The sequence below is a fragment of the Phacochoerus africanus genome, chromosome 15 (assembly GCF_016906955.1).
Source record: "Phacochoerus africanus isolate WHEZ1 chromosome 15, ROS_Pafr_v1, whole genome shotgun sequence".
Taxonomy (NCBI): Eukaryota; Metazoa; Chordata; class Mammalia; order Artiodactyla; family Suidae; genus Phacochoerus; species Phacochoerus africanus.
In genome coordinates, this window is record NC_062558.1 from 77,621,298 (window position 1) to 77,640,996 (window position 19,699).

Consider the following 19,699-nt stretch of genomic DNA (forward strand, 5'->3'; position numbering starts at 1 on the left):
ATCCTTAAATATGATGTTGTCCTCACAGCTTCTTAAGAGGATTTTTAAAAAATCAGTGAGACACATAAGGCTTTCATAGCACCTACTTTGATTACATTGAAGAGAGGTGTTGCCTTCTTCTTTTGAAAGATATTTTTCTGTCTTAAAAAAATAAACCACAACTGCATCACATGCTAAAAGAACATTAAGAAGGCTTCAGCAGCAAAAGTAAGAGCTGCTCTTTTCCATCTCAGTCCTCCATCCGCTTCTCTGGGGATAATCATAGTCGAGTATCTTGTGAGATTCGGCTTTTCATTTAACTTGCATGTTTCAGATCCCGTTCTTCCACCAAGAGTGCCTAAATTTTACCCAGAGAGACACTTTAGAGTTATTTCAAGTCTTTTTTTTTTTTTGGCTTTTTAGGGCTGCACCCTTGGCATATGGGGGTTCCCGGGCTAGGGGTTGAATCGGAGCTATGGCTGCCGGCCTACACCACAGCCACAGCCACAGATCCTTAACCCACTGAGTGAGGCCAGGGATCAAACCCACAACCTCATGGTTCCTAGTCAGATTCGTTTCCACTGCACCACGACGGGAACTCCCTTTCAAGTCTTATATTTGAGTTCTTGCCCTGGCTCAGTGGGTTAGGAATCTGACTGTAGCCTCTCAGGTCACTGTGAGGTGCAGGTTCAATCCCTGGCCCGGAGCAATGGGTTAAAGGATTGAGGTATAAGCTGTAGTTGTGGCTCAGATTCAGTCTCTGGCTCAGGAACTTCCAATTAAAAAAAAAAATTCTTACATTGGCTAAGAGAGCAATGTTGGCTAAGAAAGCAAACTCCTGCCTCAAATCACGAAATGAGTGGAAGCAGAGTGGACATACTTTAGGCAGGAGGTTCTGGTGATAGAGAGCAGCTTAGGTAGTAGTTCAAATTTGATTATATTTCAAGCTCAGTCATTTGGGGGTCAGTGTTTTGCACTCCACATCTTAAATCATGTATGTGGGAAAATGTATATTTGGACAACTGTAAAATATAATGTCTACAAAGTTAGGTCTCTGTTCATGCACATTAGCCCCTTAATATAGTCTGCTTACATGTTTACTAGATTTAAAAATAAATACTCAAAGGAGGAAAAACTGTGTTCTCAGGACCCTAATACAAGTCCATACACACAGCAGGCACTCATTAATGTTTCTTAATGATGAGTGAGCATGATAATAGCGATAGCAGCAGACCTTCAAGTTTGGCCCATGCCATCATTACTGATTCCTACTGTTTATCTATATAAATAACCTCCTGGCAGCAGGAGTAGCTATGATCAGAACCATCGTAAATACCTTCTTTTTCTTGCTTTATAATGGAGAAAGTGTAGAAATTTAGGATCATAAAGGAACTCTTCAGATAGCATCTAAATTAGTCTTCTGTTAGGTAAGCTAATATTTGCATTTTTATCGATGAGACAGGATTGTTCTGAATTTACTTTTCTACAACCCAGTGGACTTGAGATATATAATGAGTCAGGCTTTTTATATGTTTATAATGCTTAGAAGCTGAAGTCTTTGAAATAAGATGGGCGAGGGTGGCAGTTATCTCCACTTGTGATGCAATTGTGGAAGTCTTTATTTCTATGTTCATGTTCTTGTGGTTCTTTGGTTGCAAGGAACCAGCTCAAGTTAAAAGTGGATGTTTATTGGAGTTTCAGCTGTGGTGCAGTGGGTTAAGAAACTAACTGCAACTCGGGTTGCTGCAGAGGCATGGGTTTGATCCCTGGCCCAGTGCAGTGGGTTAAAGGATCTGGTGTTGCTACGCTGTAGCTCAGATTCAATTCCTGGCCTGCGAACATACACATGCTTCGAGTGTGGCCATAACAAAAACAACAAAAAGCAGATGTTTATTGAAAAATATATAGAGGCATCTATTTGAACTCACTGGCTTAAAATATGACCAGGTCTTGTGGCAGCTGGATGCTTCTCCCTCCTTCTCTTAGTAGCTGTGTGGTGCACTCTATTTCACTCTGTGTGTCGAGTTTTTAAAAACATGGACCAGAGACCACCTATCTCAGAATCAGCTGGGAAGGTTGTTAAAAGTACAGACCCCTGGACCCAACCCCTGACATACTTAATCAGAATCTCTTTTGGTGCTGGGTTTAACAATCTGCATTTAAAAATAACATCTCAACTAACTTACACTGGTTTTTGAGAACCACCAGAATCAAATTAAGTGTTCTGCCTGACTTGTGGGCATGTTGCCCTTGAATTAGATTGACCACCCAGTTCCATCATTACCACGAGGACTGGGGATTATTTGATACCAGCATAAGGCCATATAAATAATATCCAACAGTGAGGACTGAATGCAGACAGAGTGCCTGAGTTTCAGTGCTGGCTCCCCCGAAATAAGTGTTGGAACTCCGAGTAAATTATCTCATCTTTGAGCCTCAGTTTTGTTTTTTGAATAATCGGGATAATACTGCTATTTCCCACATACGGTTGTGTGAGGATTAAATAACATAAGAAGAGTATTTGAAGGAGCCCCTGCAGAGCTAGGACTCAAAACATTGTACTACTGGTTTTGCTATAACTACTTCAGCTACTGTTATGCAAAAAAACATGGCTGCTTGGACCCACCTTATTCCAAAAGAACTGATGTTTTCAGAGGTGGCGGCAGGCTGAGGATTCAGCTAACCTGGTGATGATTGATTGAGCCCATCTTATCAAATGGTTGAGCTAAATTGAGCTAGATTGACTAAACTCAATTAACTATAACATTTAAATGTTTTAACTAGGCAAAATAAATTTATATTATTAATTTCTTAAAGGCCAAATAGAAAATCCTTTTCTTTCCAAACCAACTTAACAATAATCATTAGCACTTTGTCATCTCATTAGCATTTGTATTAGCAATTAAGTCAGCTCATGGTAACGAGTGTCTCTATGTGACTGGATGGCTATTTTTTTCCTTTGCAGGGGAAAAGGAGATTCCCCAGAGGCCCGCGCATTGGCCAAACAGGTGGCCACGGCCCTGCAGAACTTGCAGACCAAAACCAACAGGGCTGTGGCCAACAGCAGACCTGCCAAAGCAGCTGTGCACCTTGAGGGCAAGATTGAGCAAGCACAGCGGTGGATTGATAATCCCACAGTGGATGACCGGGGAGTTGGTAAGGCCATCAGTGCACTTAACCCTCATTAAATTTATGTCAGTGAAGATAAGCAACTTGTTGATAGAGATCCTGAATCATTAGTAATTAGGTACAGAGGGCTTCTTTAGCCACTGGTAAGTCATTCCACAATGTGACTCCATTTCCAATATCCAATAAGATTCCTATGATTCAATCAAGGGGTATTAGCAAATAAATGATTCTGCTATGGGCACATAGAAAAGTCCTCAGGTTGTAATTGAAACTTTGAGCTAATTATTTCTAGTTTGTGTATAATTTCATTCTATTGTATTTCTGTTATTATAGTCCTTAGAAAGTTCCCAGTTAAATATAATTTTGAAAATAAGTGAAAGGCACTCAACTACCAAGGTTATTTTTGGTTGTAAGGGCTCCTGTGTCACACAGGTACCTGTAGAAGTAATAACCAAAAATTTTGATTTTTGAGGGATTTTAAGAAAGGATACATCATGTTATGATAGCAGGCCTGCTGAAACTGAAAGATCTATTTACTTTATTTGTTGTATTCATTAGAAAAATAAATTTTTATTTTTATTTATTTTTTTAATGATTTTTGTTTTTTTCCATTATAGCTGTTTTAGAGTGTAGGAAAAGATAAATTTTTAAATTGGTGATTCCCAGTGTTGGGGAATCAGGCAGATGTATAATTTACTGATGGAGGAATTTATTAGTACAAATTTCCTGAATGGCAATTGGGAATTATACGTTAGGAACTTTACGAAATTTCATACCCACTGACTCAGCTTTTTGAGTTATAGGAACTTATTTGGGGAAATAATTAGAGATGTTTCTAAGGAGTTACATATGAGAATGTATGTAAACAGCATAAAGGTTTAATAATAGGTAAATGGCTAACAGTTATGGCTAATATAAGATGTTAAATAGCTTTTTAGAATATGATTTTTTGAAGAATAATAATTTTTAAGAATAATTAATTTTTCCATGCTCATGTTAAGTGAAAAGCAAGAATAAAAGTTAATATATAGTATGGTCCCAGTTTTCTAAAAGAGAAATATATGTATCTGTGGGAGCATGCAATGAATTAAACAAGACTGGAAGGAGGTGTTCCTGTTGTGGCTCAGCGGGTTAAGAACCCGACTAGTATCCATGGGGGTGTAGGTTCAATCCCTGGCCTTGCTCACTGGGTTAAGGATCTGGCATTGCCTCGAACTGAGGCATAGGTTATAGATGCAGCTTGGATCTGGCATTGTATAGGCTGGCAGCTGCAGCTCTGATTTGACCCCTAGCCTGGGAACTTCCATATGCCACAGGTGCAGCCCTAAAAAAAAAAAAGAAAAGGGGGGGAAGGGAGTGGGGGAAAAACTGGTGGGAAATCTTCAAGTATATGAATCTCTAGATGATGGGATTATGAGTGGTTTATATTTTTAACATTTTTTATATTTCCCCAACTTTTTGTACTGCTTGGGGGAAAAGACCCCACTAATTAAGAAATCCTTCCCAGAATGGCTGTGCAGTTGGCCTCTCCGGGTCCATGTGAGCTTCAGTGTTTTCTTCTTGGTCCAGGTCAGGCTGCCATCCGGGGGCTTGTAGCTGAAGGGCATCGTCTGGCTAATGTCATGATGGGGCCTTATCGCCAAGATCTTCTGGCAAAGTGTGACCGAGTGGACCAGCTGACAGCCCAGCTGGCTGACCTGGCTGCCAGAGGGGAAGGGGAGAGTCCTCAGGCGAGAGCACTTGCATCTCAACTCCAAGACTCCTTAAAGGTAGAACACGCAAGCACATATCATTACATTTCTTATACTTACTACTATAGAAAAACTAGGGTGGGAGTTTTTAGAATATATAATTTCTTGAGTCTAGGGAAAGTGAAAAGGGTGAGATCAAGGATATAAAGAAATCCAGGGAGTGTCCTGGTGGTTTAGTCATTAAGAACTTGGCATTGTCACTGCAATGGCATGGGTTCGATTCCTGGCCCTGGAACTTACACATGCTATAGGTGCGCTCCCTTTCCCTCTCAAGAGAAAGAATATAAGGAAATCCAGGAGTTCCTCTTGTTGTGTAGCAGAAATTAACAGAACTAGTAACCATGATGTTGCTGGTTCGACCCTGGGCCTCTCTCAATGGGTTAAGGATCTGGTGTTGCTGTAGGTCGCAGATGCGGCTTGGGTCCCGAGTTGCTGTGGCTGTAGCATAGGCCAGCAGCTGTAGCTCCAATTCGATCCCTAGCCTGGGAACCTCCATATGCCGAGGGTGTGCACCTAAAAAGCAAAAAATCCAGAGCTATTTTTGTTAAGTAAAAGTTCTCGAGTGCATGACAGCAATTAGCAGCTAAAGTTGTATTTTTAAAGTTTCAGTCAATCAAGAGCTCTCGCAGGAGTTCCCGTTGTGGCTCAGCAGTTAACGAACCTGACTAGTATCCATGAGGACTCGGGTTCTATCCCTGGCCTTGCTCAGTGGGTCAAGGATCTAGTATTGCCGTGAGCTATAATGCATCTCGGATCCCGTGTTGCTGTTGCTATGGCATAGGCTGGCAGCTACAGCTCTGATTCGACCCCTAGCTTGGTAACTTCCATGTGCCGTGGGTACAACCCTAAAAAGACAAAATGCCCCCCCCCCAAAATTTGCTGTATCGTGTATCACTTATTTTTTTAGTCAATAATTTCTTAAAATGAACTTCTTTTTTAGACTTAAATACATTTATTTAAAAGAATTTATAATAATCCTGAAATCAGGAGCTTGATGAGCTAGTTATATTTTTTCTCATATTCTATAAAACACAATTATTAAAATAAAAGCACTTGTCTGTATAACACCTGAAATCGTCTCAAATTATCACCTGCCAGTGTATGCCACCCATCTTGAGAAACAGTGCGAGGACTGAGACTTTTTTGAGTATAAATCTAGTATAAAACTTAGATTGGATTAAGCGTGATCATTTTGAAAAGGACTTTTTTCATGCCTTCTGGAAATCTCCTTTTTTAGACCTATGTTAAAAAAAATGGATACACTTGTTGGCTATCAAGTTTTTCTAGAAACTTTATTGAAATAGCTTTATTGAAAGCCAGCTTTATTGAAAATCCTAACTTTATTGAAAACTTATTGAAATTCAATAACTTTACCATTCTTGATTTCTTTAAGAAATTGCTTAGATATTTGGCACTGCATCCACCAGTCTTTACAGTTCCTGTGGTCTGAGGTCCCTCCAGCCTTGGGATTGGTGAGGAACTCTATGCCCACGGTCTTCTCTGGGCTCAAACCCATGATTCTTAGTATCATTTCTTAGAGGCCACCATGAAAGGAAGTAAGATTTCTTGATCGGGTGGAACAGTCTCTAGGGTAATGCAGGTCAAGTCTTACTTCTTAATCTCTTAGAGGGTAGGATTAACATCTTGCACCTGTTTCATGCCTGCTTACTGCTTTGTACACAGCTGATACTCACAGTTGATAAAGTTGAATGAAACACTGAATGAATGATTTTATCAGGAAAGGGGGGACAATAGCAGCTGTGCTTTTTGGATATTCCTGGAAATTTTCATTTATAAACAATGTTTTTAAGGATCTGAAAGCCCGGATGCAAGAAGCCATGACTCAAGAGGTGTCAGATGTTTTCAGTGATACCACAACTCCCATCAAGCTGCTGGCAGTGGCAGCCACTGCCCCTCCTGATGCACCCAATAGAGAAGAGGTGGGTATCTGAGGTCTCCCATTTGGCCAGCCGTGTGTGTGTGTGTGTGTGTGTGTGTGTGTGTGTGTGTGTGTGTCTGTCTGTCTGTCTGTCTGTCTGTCTGTCTGTAAAGGTAAAATGTGATTACAGGGTACGTCAGGAGTGGTTGGGAAATTGTGGATGAAGAGTGGGAGGGTAGGAGAGGGAAGGAAGACCCTGGCACATCTTTCAGTCCTCAAGTCTGTCACTGAAGAGTATCTTAAGGACATGTCTCTACTTGCAAGTAGTATAAGACCCGACCATCAGAGATGAAAACAAATGTTATTTTCATCACATAACAAGAAACATGGAGATAGGTGGCCCTGGCATCAGTTCAGCAGCTTGACACCACGAGAGCTGCCATCTCTGTGATTCTTTTGGTCTTTGCCTCACCATCTGAGATGGCTGTTGCAGCCCTAGGCATTATGTTCTAGGCAGTAAGAAATGAGGAATGGGGGCACTCCAGTCAGAACCCTCCCTTTGATTAGGGTACTGTATTCTCAGCACAGAAGTCAGGACAATTCTTTTAAATCATTTGATGTCATTCTTGTACTCAAACCTGTCAGCTGACTCTTCCCTGTCCCAGAGTGAAGCCAGAGTCCTTCAGTGAACAGTAAAGACAGTGATGAGCTGGTAGAACAGCTCTCCAGGAAAAAACAAACAGAAACAACAACAGAAAAGGTCCTGATTTGCAATGTTTGTTGATTTCCATGATGCAAATACACTCCCATGATGGCTGTTCAGTGTGAGGTCTCTGTAAGCAGAGGTGGGAAGAGAGGAGTATATTTGGCTTTTATGAACTTGGGCGAGTTGGTACAAGCGGCTCCATCATCACATCTCTGCATCTGGTGTTGTATTCCCAGTATTCCTTGTTTATGTTTATATGTTCTAACCTTGGGGCCCTTGCTCTTGTTCTTTTGGAAAATTATGAGTCACCACTAACCCTTCCCTTCATCTTCCCACATTGATAAATTAAGACAAGCTGATTTGATCCCACAAATATTTCTTGAAGCCTTTCCAATTTCCATGCATGTTGCCACAGCTCTCGTGGTCTGATCCTGGTCCCCTGCTGTTTGAATGACTGCTAAGCTGTGTCTGGTCTTCTTTGAATCTGTCCGTAGGCCACCGATAAGATGAAAATACAAATCTGACCCTGTTACTTTCCTGCTTAATCCCTATGGTGGCCCTTACCTTTCACACAGGAGAAAAACAGAGCTCTGTGGTCTGGCCTCTAATACTCTATCTATCCCCGTTTTCCACAAAACGCTGCCTTTCCATTCACGCCCCAGCAATACCTCATTGCTTATAGTTTCCTGACTACTCTGTCCTTTCTCCCCTCTACGTCTTTGTTCATTCTCTCTAATTACTGAGATGGTCAACCAAAGTCAGCAACAGGCCTTCAGATCCAGAGTGTGGGAGGCCAGCCAAAGACTGAGGCCAGGAGATCAGAGATTTAGGCAGAGATTCTGAGTAATAAATGACAAGAACTCAGGGGCTGGGATGGGGAAGAGACTTGAGTGGGTAAACATAGTACCCTGGTGATGAGACTGGAGCCTGCTTTTGAACCAGGAGACTTGAGAGATTGTCCGCTGGGAGCTGGAACTTGTCTCCAAGGATGGGCAGGTAGACCCTCAGGAGGAAGCAAAGAGGACAGATTCTGCCAGGTGGTTCCTGACCTGCTCTGTGTATGGTATAAGGCTCACCAGGGCTGTTGGCTATACCTTGCTTCAAGCATCAATTCTAATAATGTTATACAAACAAATAATAGGAGGGCTTTTGTCACTTTCGGGTAAATGGTCCCTTTCATGGTATGCGAACTTGCATGATAGCATTGTCGAAGGAGAAGTTAACTTTTAAAAAAATGTGAGTGCTGAGCAATTAATTCGGTGGAGAGTTTTGCATTTGGGGTGACAGAAATCAGCCATCCTTACCCTTGTGTCAGGTCTGGATGTGAATACCAGCTATCGTTTCACCCAAGGCCAGGGGCAGGGTTTTTACAACATTAATGGTAACGGGATACGTGAGGGAGCTGCTCTGAGGAGGCTGGAGCTCTGCTTAGGACTCTGTGGATATTCTTGGCCTTTAATGCACCCAGCCACCTACACTGGAGCCTCGAGTGGGTTTTCTATCTTCACACTAGAGGATAAGCCTTTTGGGAACAGGGATTATTTGTCTTTGCATGCCATGAACTCCTAATTGCAGACTACACAGTGCTCTAAGTCCTGTTTGCTCTTGGTTGAACTGAAATTCAAGGGTGTGTGATGCTTATGGCTGAAGCTCTCAGGAGATCTGGCAAAGCCGAGCCTTGATGTTTGACTGTTGTCTTATTACCTAGAGTTTGATGTCATCTCATAAAGTCTTTGTTCAAGTAGTTGCTGCCTCTGCTTAAAGAGAGACTTTTTCTCAGGCTGCCTGAACCATTTTCTTGAAATAAAATTTCTTAATATCTTTGTCTTTTCCTCAAGGTGTTTGATGAGAGGGCAGCTAACTTTGAAAACCATTCAGGAAGGCTTGGTGCCACAGCAGAGAAGGCGGCTGCAGTTGGAACTGCTAATAAATCAACAGTAGAAGGCATTCAGGCCTCAGTGAAGACAGCCCGAGAACTCACACCCCAGGTGGGTTTCACTTCTTCTTTTATTATGCGCTTACCATATAGTAAGTGAAGTTAATTGCAGAAGAGTTTCTACACATTTTTGAACACTTACTGTAAAACATCTTGAAAAAACCCACACAGCCCCATAAATCCTTTTTATATTATTGGAATTTTTTACAATCATCATAGATTAGTTTTGAGAGTAGAGAAAACTGGTAAAGCACACTCCCCCCCTCCCCCTAGCATAATTAGGGAAACATTTGGATAGTCTTGAGGGGTAATTTGTTTTGATTTTAGCATTTATTAGTCCTTTCCCCATGTTTTTTTGAGAGTATTTAAAAAGTTTGTATCCATAATTTGTTTTCCTTTTCTACTTAATTGTATAACCAAGCCATAGCTAGTGTGCTGTGAACAGTATATTGGAAGAGTGGGAACAAAAGAAAACAAATTGGACAGGAATTAAAGTTCTGGTACCTGATAGATGTTCTTAAAAATATTGGTTCAGGGGTTCCTGTTGTGGCATAGCGGAAACAAATCTGACTAGGAACCATGAGGTTTCGGGTTCGATCCCTGTCCCTGCTCAGTGGGTTAAGGATCTAGCGTTGCCGTGAGTTGTGGTGTAGGTCACAGATGCAGCTCATATCTGGCATTGCTGTGGCTGTGGTGTAGGCCTGCAGCTGTAGTTCTGATTAGCCTGGGAATCGCCATATGCCCTATGCCACACGTGTGGCCCTAAAAAGCTGAAAAAAAAAAAAAATAGGTTCAGCATCCTGTAGTATGATATTTGAGCGTTTTTTCTTTTTCTTTTTCTTTTTTTTTTTCTGTCTTTTTGCTATTTCTTGGGCCGCTCCTGCGGCATATGGAGGTTCCCAGGCTAGGGGTCCAATCGGAGCTGCAGCCACTGGCCTACACCAGAGCCACAGCAATGCTGGATCCGAGCCGCGTCTGCGACCTACACCACAGCTCACCGCAACGCCAGATCGTTAACCCACTGAGCAAGGACAGGGACCGAACCCGAAACCTCATGGTTCCTAGTCGGATTCGTTAACCACTGCGCCACGACGGGAACTCCTGAGTGTTTTTTCTAATTACATTATAGAGAATTCATTATTTTTTCATTCATTTACTCAGCAGATATGTTTTGAGTGCCTGTGATACATTAGGAACTGTCTGGGCTTTATAAATCGGTGATGTTGGCTTTGGTGAGGGCTTGTGGGCAGACAGGGGAAATAATCATGTCTCTTAATTGCCCATGTGGCATGTGAACAAGTTGGATTCTCTTGAAAAATCATACTTGTCTAGCTTTTGTTTTTTTTATTGTTTTGGCTGTACCCAAAGCATGTGGACGTTCCTGGGCCAGGGATGGAACTTGGGCCACAGCAGTGACCTGAGCTGCTGCAGTGATAATGCCTGATCCCTCACCAGATGTGCCACGTGGGACTTCCTTTTTTTTTTTTTTGTCTTTTTATCTTTCTAGGGCTGCACCTGCGGCATATGGAGGTTCTCAGGCTAGGGGTCCAATTGGAGCTATAGCCACTGGCCTACACCACAGCCACAGCATTGCAGGATCCGAGCTGCTTCTGTGACCTACACCACAGCTCATGGCAACACGGGATCCTTAACCCATTGAGTGAGGCCAGGGATCAAACCTGCGTCCTCATGGATACTAGTCGGGTTCATTAACCACTGAGCCGCAACGGGAACTCCAAGGGACTTCCTTTTTTAAAAAAAAATTTCATAGGAGTTCTCTTGTGGCACAGGGGTTATCGCTGCAGAGGCTTGGGTCGCTGCTATGGCATGGATTTGACCCCTGATTCAGGAACTTCCACATCCCCCTGGCACAGCCAAAAAAAAAAAAGATAGTTCCATAAAATGCGAACATGTCTAATGTTCTTTAAAAACGTCTGTAAAACATGGAACATAAAACATAGGGTTTCTATGTAAAACCGAGGTTCCTAAAAAACAGAAACAGAACCGAGGCTTAGGACACCAACTGGAAAGAGCAAGGACGTTGCAGACAGATCTAGACTTGAATCCTCTGTGACTTTGATTTCCTCTTGTATCAAATGGAGAGAATTCCTTCCTAGTGGATCGTTTTGAGTATTAAGAAGATGCCTGTATAGCCTGTAACTTATCAAATACCCAGTAAATGTCAGTTCCTTCCCCAATTGCTGTAACTGACTAGCTGGGAGCTCTTGAGCAAGTCACGTAACTGTTCTGTGTTTTGGGTTTTTACAGCCGTGTAGTGGAGAAATTACTGTCCGGTCTCTCTCATAGGTTTATTGTGAGGATTCAGTAAGATCATGTATATGAAAGCATTTTGTGAACTGTGGACAGTTATTTCTAATAAATATTCATAAATCTGTCTTAAATAACTTTTAGTATCTTTCTTAGTAGTGCTTTTTAAGATGGGAGAGTTGACCCCGAGGGCTTGAGTATCTGTCTGTTTTGTGTATGTTGAGAAGTATCAAACACCCTTTTACTTTGTCAGTTTATTACCTTCTTGAAATCAGGCTATGACTGTAACACATTTTGTGAGAGCCCATTCTGGGGAGCCGTTTATATGACTGAAACTAAAGTGTTTGATCTGAAAAGAGACTTGTCAGTTTTTGGCCTTAGAGTGCCATCTGTAGGTAAAGAGGGGGCAAGCTTTGCAGGAGGTTTATTTGAGTGGGAAGGTGCTCTGGTGCTTAAAGCTTGTTTTGTTCCCCCCAGGTCGTCTCAGCCGCTCGCATCTTACTTAGGAATCCTGGAAATCAAGCTGCATATGAACATTTTGAGACCATGAAGAACCAGTGGATCGATAATGTTGAAAAAATGACAGGTAGAGTTGTGTGGGATCATAAGAACTTATTATCTAATCCACGAGGAACGAGTTCTGAGAAACTCAAGCAGGACCGGTTGTGTAATTGGATAAAGGAACGGTCATGTGCTCAGCAGTGTACTTGGCCCTGTTAAGGCTGCTGAGCAGCGGCGGCTCCTCATACGGGCTCTTCACCTTTGTCCGAAGAGAGACTCTGAGTCGCTTTCATTTTAATGCTGCTCTCCCGGTGTGATGTTTATTGTTAAAGTGCCTATCTTCTCTTTGAATAGTGTCTTTGCTCTGTGTGAGCCAGAGTTTGGTTTCAGAGGCTGAGAGGCGGTATTTGTGGATACAGTCAGTGTCCCTGTTATTTTCGGCGGGTTCACATTTCAAGGAACCACAATGGCTACCATTTAATACAACTTGTCTCAGAATTTCCTCCAACTTATCAGCTACGTAGTTTCCAAAAAGGAGAAACCAGCTACCAACCAACCTGCGTCTGTGCAGTCGAAGGGGCACCTCTGAATCTTCGTCCTCTGGGGAGGGAGGGATGCGAGAGGAAGGGGAGAGGGATGCAGGCACTTTGGCTTCCCTGCACAACCTGCAGGGACAGGGGGCCGTAGCAGCCAGAGATGAAAGTGGAGCTCCGGAGGTGTCTGCAGAGAGGTAACAGAAACAAGAAGCAGGCTGTTAGGGTTATTGGAATCCTCTGCATGGCTCCTTTTGGGCACTTCGAGCTGCCAACAAGCAACAGATGGCTGGGGAGTGAGAACGGGAGGGGGGAAAATGTTGTTAACAGATAATGTGGCGCTGATGTGGTGAGGGTTTCAGACGCAATCCTTGTTTCCTCCTGATCCTTTTCGGCCTGTCTGTGGTAGATACAAGAAGTCCGGTGGCCACAATTGGTATAAATGCCGTGAGTCTGTCTGGCCTCCTGGGCTATATCCTCCCTTTTTAATTTTTGTGTATTTAGTAATCACCTGGAGGCTTTTGATTATGTTAAGAAGGGCTTTGAGCCGAAGGTGAGAATTATGGGTGTTGCACTTTTCATGTGAGAAGCTGGAGTGGACACCAGAGTTTTGGAGTCTCTGTTCTTCTAAAACAGCACCTAAATTCCATTTCTCTTCTCTGGACAGGGTTGGTGGACGAAGCCATTGACACCAAATCTCTGTTGGATGCTTCCGAAGAAGCGATTAAAAAAGACCTGGACAAGTGTAAAGTAGCCATGGCCAACATTCAGCCTCAGATGCTGGTTGCTGGGGCAACCAGCATCGCTCGTCGGGCCAACCGCATTCTGCTGGTGGCTAAGAGGGAGGTGGAGAACTCTGAGGATCCCAAGTTCCGTGAGGCGGTGAAAGCTGCCTCTGACGAATTGAGCAAAACCATCTCCCCAATGGTGATGGATGCAAAGGCTGTGGCAGGAAACATTTCTGACCCTGGTAAGCAAAACCTGGTGTGATTCACCTCAGCTGAGAGATTAATTCAGGGAGCCGACCGGCTGGGGAGAGGGTATGCACCCCACAGCCACTACATACAAAGTCTGGGAGCAAATACTGCAGATTTTTAGTTTGAGGATGCTCTAGGTTAATTTTTTCCTGTCCAAAACATATTGGAGAGAATATTTCCTGCAGTACTGGCAGGGTTATCGTTAGTTTCTCTGGATCATCCTCTCTGCACTTTCTTAACATCGCCTGTCATTATTTTGGAAAGTTCTCGAAAGTTGCCTGATAGCCAGGTTACCAACCATTTAGTTTATGTAACTAGCATAACTTCTGCTTTTTTTTTTTTGGTCTTTTTGCCTTTTCTTGAGCCACTCCTGTGGCATATGGAGGTTCCCAGGCTACGGGTCCAATCGGAGCTGTAGCCGCCGGCCTACACCAGAGCCACAGCAACTCGGGATCCGAGCCGCGTCTGTGACCCATACCACAGCTCACGGCAACACCGGATCCTTAACCTACTGAGCAAGGCCAGGGATCGAACCTGCAACCTCATGGTTCCTAGTCGGATTCTTTAAACCACTGTGCCACAACAGGAACTCCAACTTTTGCTTTTCTTAAAATGCTTTTGCTCTGAACAACATTCTCTATTTCTGTCAAATCTGGAGGGCTTAAATTGACCTATGGGTCTCCTAGGTCATTATCTTGGTCCTACACCAAAAAATCTGGATTTCCTTTAGCTGAATTTTGATCGTGTTTTCATTACTGCTAAAGAGATTACCACTCCTTTTTTGGTTGGAAACATCTGAATTCCTTCTTGCTGTGAGCATCCAATGTTTGTAGCCTTGTCGGTGAGTGGAATCCACCCAGTGTGAGGGAGTGGGGAGGAGGGGGCCGCCCTGCTTGTCCCCAGCCCTGGCACAATCTTTCTAGTTTTCTCAACCCACCATCACTAAGGACATGCTCAATGTCCTCTGCGGAGTTTTTCATAGTTTGAGTCAATTCTTGAATGCTAGGTGACCGGACACAGTAGCAACAACTCAACGTAGGGGTTAATATGCTGAATGCCAAGCCGAGCCAAGGGCAGGGAGAAAGGTGAGAAGGGCTCCAGGGAACGTGTGCACATCTGAAACGGCCAGCTCCCCTTTCTGAGTGGGGCAGGCTTCTCTCTTGGCTGCTGCAGTGTGAGAGGTGAAGAGCACCACCTGAGCCCAAAGCCTTCATGCCCAGCAATGTTCTGAGTACTTACTAGTTACGTAAACCAGGCAGCACACTGAGCACTACAGGGGACAGCTGGTCTGTGACACTTGTGACTCTTTGCCGGCCTTAGGTCCTTAACCTCCTTTCCCCTTCAGTCTCTGCCTGTGCTGCTCACTGGCAGCTGCATATCCAGCTTTTGTTACTGGAAACCAGTTCTTCTGCTGGACAGTGCTCCAGGGCACGGACCTGCCCAGCTGAAAGTGACGGTGTCTGTGTTTAGGCCTGCAAAAGAGCTTCCTGGACTCAGGATACCGGATCCTGGGAGCCGTGGCCAAGGTGAGAGAAGCCTTCCAACCTCAGGAGCCTGACTTCCCGCCTCCTCCGCCAGACCTTGAACAGCTCCGCGTAAGTAAATTCAGAGAGAGGGGGAGAATTGAGCATCAGGGTGTTGGGACTGAGGCAAGAGAGAGGTAGACTGTTCTGGAGCCTCAATCCCTAGGGGGCTTTGTTGAAGTTATTCTTGAAACTTAGTCAGACGCACAACTGGACTTTCATTCTGGAATCTAGTGGAGTCCTGACGCAGTGCTTATGCATGGGGTGTGCTGGGTAAGTGGGGGTCTGTGGTGTTGGCCTGCTGTGATGGGAGTGACTGGCTTTGGTGAGTGTGGGTGTGATGAGTGATGAGTTAGTGAGGAGTGGGAAAATAATCTGCACAGCTTGTGGTGAGAATTTGTGTTCCCAGTTGATGGCCAAACTGAGGTGGTTAGACTCTGTGTTCTTTCCTTAGCTTGACTTTTTTCTAGTAGCAAAAGTATAGTCCTTTTTTTTTTAAAAAAATTATTTTTCCCCAACCATAATTTAAAAATTTTGATGCCGCACAAAGTATCATGAATTTTTCTTTTTTTCTTCTCCCATAGGTAGATGGTTTAGGAGGAGGGAAACTGGGCAATAACTTATAGATAACAGAGTTCCCATTGTGGCTCAGTGGATGAAGAACCCTGCTAATACCCATGAGAACGTGGGTTCAATCCCTCGCCATGCTCAGTGGGTTAAAGGATCCAGTGTTGCTGTGAGCTGTGGTGTAGGTTGCAGATGAGGTTTAGGCCTGGCGTTGCTGTGTCTGTGGTGTAGGCTGGTAGCCGCAGCTCAGATTCAACCTCTAATCTGGGAACTTCTATACGTGGCAAGGGCAGCCATTTAAAAAAAAAAAAAAGTTTGTAGATACAACCTAGTCAGAAGTAGACTTCCGTAGGCTTCAATGCTTCTTTTTGCTGTTTTTGGCCACACCCACAACATGCAGAATTTCCCTGGCCAGGGTTTGAACTTGCGCCACAGATGCGACCCAAACCGCAGAAGTGCAATGTTGGATCCTTAACCTGCTGAGCCACCAGAGAACTACTCGATGCTTTTGGATTTGATTGATTCTTGCTGGCCGGTGGTTTAGGCCAGGGGAATGGATTCTTACTGATCAATAGAGTCTTGCCATGTGAAATTAAGAACCTAGTGGTCGTTTGGTCTAGATACCCCTCATTGACACATGAGGAACCCGAGGCCCGGGGGAAAGTTACATGCTTAGGCAGCTGCCCTTCAACATAGTCAGGGCCAGAATTTAGACCTTCTCTGAGGACCCTTGGTGCAGCAATGCTGTGCATGCCTCCCTGGAATATGTCCGAAACAGTAGCTGCTAACTTTTTGCAGATTAAAAAAAAAAAAAAAGGAAGGAAAATATGCTTCTATTGAGATTGAAGCGGGTGGTCTTGTGCTTAGTGTGGGTGGTCTTAAATGAAGTGAATGTGGATGACTTTTCTGGAGATGTCTTTTAAAGGAAAGGAAAGAATTCTAGTGGGGAGTAGCTCCTAGGGCTTTACTTACAACCTGCTAATTCTTTCTTAGCTGACAGATGAGCTTGCTCCTCCCAAACCACCTCTGCCTGAGGGTGAGGTCCCTCCGCCCAGGCCTCCACCACCAGAGGAGAAGGATGAAGAGTTCCCTGAGCAGAAAGCCGGAGAGGTGATTAACCAGCCAATGATGATGGCTGCCAGGCAGCTCCATGATGAAGCTCGCAAATGGTCCAGCAAGGTAAGTAACGAAACTCTTCTTGTTAAGAAAGGATGAAGAACCACACGCACAGCCCAGGAGGAAGAGTCTGTTTATTTGGCAAGTCACCCTCTCTCTGCTTTAGTTCCTATTGTTGCCAATAGCACAATCCTTTTTTTTCTTGTGGTCTGGTGAGATGTTTCTGGTGCTTGTTGGTTTCTCCTCTAGCAGCTGAAGCGAGAGCTAGGGTGCTTGTGGTTTGAGAGGAAGATTCCTTTCCTCTGCCCTCTAGCGTATCAGCTGCCCTGATGCTGGACATTTGGTCTTGAGAAGTTGCTTTTCTTTCTTGGATTTGCTGAATGTTTTTAGACACTCTCTTGCTGTTTATCGATACTCCAAACATGGCACTATCTTTTGTGGGCTTTGCTATAGCTTCATGAAACGTTTGCATTTTCCTTCTTTTTTCTCAGAGAAGCAGGTAGATTGATGTCTTAGAAGCCATGTACATACTTTGTTTTTTCCTCCAAATCGTCTTACCCCAAAGCTCAAGACTGCTCCAGGTTAACTCCAACTAAACAAATCTGGAAGCGTAAACATTAACATGGTTGGTGAAAATTTGTGTGCCACCGCGGTCTTGCCCTGTGACTAACTTTTGCTTGTTTTGTCCTAAATCATAAAAAGCGAGTAGTAGCTTCTCTAGGTAAGAGCTAAAAATGATTGTTAACACTACTGTGGAGTGTAGTTCTGAGTCAGTTTTGAACTGTTTCTTCTATGACTCTACGTCCTTATTCCCAACATCTCTCTGCCTTTATTCTTTTCATTCCCTCAGCTGTCTCAAGCTCTTGTATTGAATGGGGTTCCGTAGGGACCTCCTGCATGTACTGCTGATGTTGCTTTTTTTTCAGGCTGGGGATTTGACTGGGTTTTTTTTTTTTTTTTTTAATGATTTTTATGTTTTCCATGATAGTTGGTTTGCAGTGTTCTGTCAATTTTCTACTGTACAGCAAAGTGACCCAGTCATACATACATAGATGCATTGTTTTTCTCACATTATCGTCCATCAGGCTCCATCACGAGTGACCAGATAGAGTTTCCAGTGCTGTACAGCAGGATCTCATTGCTTATCCATTCCAATGACCTTTTTAACTCTGTATTTTTCTGAACTGGTAGCTTTGAGCCCAGGTTCCAAGAAGGAACGGTGACCCTTGCTGGTGTTCCACCTGACCTGCGGAATTACCTAAAATTCTAATTCTCCAAGTGGGGCATGCATACTCCTGGGACCATTAGCAGGAGTGGGGAGTGGGGTGGGGGTGACAGTGAAGATTTGTTTTATGCAAAGATAAAGAAAATTTAAATTTCATTATAGTAAACCCCAGATACCTTGTACAGTGGAACATAACATACACATGAATTGTAAAGAAAAACATAAAGCTTCAGCAGCAGAAGCAGTGGCCTACATGTTTCCCTGCTCTGCCATTTGTCACCAGAAATCCTTAGGTCTCTCTCTGGAGATTTGGAACATCTGGAGATTGTTGACTTTGAACTCTGTGAAGTCAGGAGCTACTTGAACCGTGTGGATTAGGGAGGTGGGTGGTGGTATGCGTTTGTGTGTCTGTCAGTCTGTCTGTCTTTGTATACTTTGGGACTCTGAACCCCAGCAGCAGTGAGCAGGCCTGTCCTCTAAGGAATGGGGCTGAGTCCTGATTGAAGCAGTTTAGGTGAAAGGATTTAGATGGTACCTAGACTCCTTGTTGGCCCTGAATTCTCCAACTTAACTGTCACCTTTTGGAGGCAGGCTTGCCGTGCAGCTTAGGACTTTTAGGAGTTGTATTAAACTCAAATACAATTCCACACAGACTCTTACTTCCTCTTGGTTAGAGATGTTTGGTATAAAGAACCTGTGTTTGCTACTCTTTCTCTTTCTTTCTTAAAGTATAGTTGATTTACAGTGTTGTGCTAATTTCTGCTGTACAGCAAAGTGATTCAGTTTTACACATATATTCATCTTTTATATTCTCTTCCATCGTGGCCCATCCTGGGCGACTGGATATAGTTCCCTGTGCTATACAGTAGGAACTTGTTGTTTATCCTTTCTAAATGTAATAGTTTGTATCCACTAACCCCAAACTCCCAGTCCATCCCTCTCCCTCCGCATTCTGTCATTCTTTATATGAGTGTTTGGCTTCCCTGGGGCAATTCCTTTCATTTTCCTAACACCCCTCTCCCCAAGCCTATTTTCATCATTTGAGTTGCTTCCTTCCTGGCCTTTCGGAATTCCCATCCCTGCTATAAAATTAATTCTCTCCCCATCTCTCACAGTGTTGAGCTCCTCTAAACTCAGCCTCAGCCATTTGACAAGTCCATGTGTTATCTGTAAAATATGTACACTGAGTTTGGAGTGCGACTGGAGAGATTTAGGTGGTATCTGAATTGGTACTAGTGGTGGATGCAATGGGAGATTGCGGAAGTCTTGTTTCTGAAGACATTAGGTAGGAAGAGCTGCTCTGAAGTCTAGGTTTTCCCTAACTGGAGGCTGTAGGAGGTGTCTTCTCAAGGCTTCTTCCACGTGGGGGGCTGCAGGGTACCTGATGATCCTCTTCACTTATCATTGTTTCTCTTGCCTCTTTGCTCCTTTGATATGTTGCCTCCAGTGTATCGTTTTAAATTCTGGGACTTTTAACTCTTGAAGGAAATAGTCTATATCGGCAGCTGCAGAGCTGACCGGAGACACTTCCCTTGTCCAGGAAGATGTAGAACAGTGTCCATATGAGCCAGCAGGGTGTTCCCTTTGGTCTAGTCAAGCAACTTGTGTG

The 19,699-nt window shown here is 43.6% G+C and overlaps 1 protein-coding gene across 4 annotated transcripts in view; it reads left to right on the forward strand.

Moving 5' to 3' along the window:
* VCL (vinculin) overlaps positions 1 to 19,699 on the forward strand; it is a 113,669-nt gene that overhangs the window by 85,852 nt on the left and 8,118 nt on the right. For all 4 annotated transcript variants that reach the window (XM_047760464.1, XM_047760466.1, XM_047760465.1 and 1 more), the window contains 8 exons: positions 2,945 to 3,135; positions 4,678 to 4,877; positions 6,671 to 6,799; positions 9,283 to 9,432; positions 12,126 to 12,234; positions 13,350 to 13,652; positions 15,130 to 15,254; positions 16,743 to 16,928. In XM_047760464.1, the coding sequence (XP_047616420.1) occupies positions 2,945 to 3,135; positions 4,678 to 4,877; positions 6,671 to 6,799; positions 9,283 to 9,432; positions 12,126 to 12,234; positions 13,350 to 13,652; positions 15,130 to 15,254; positions 16,743 to 16,928 (1,393 nt within the window). The remainder of the gene's footprint in view (positions 1 to 2,944; positions 3,136 to 4,677; positions 4,878 to 6,670; positions 6,800 to 9,282; positions 9,433 to 12,125; positions 12,235 to 13,349; positions 13,653 to 15,129; positions 15,255 to 16,742; positions 16,929 to 19,699) is intronic.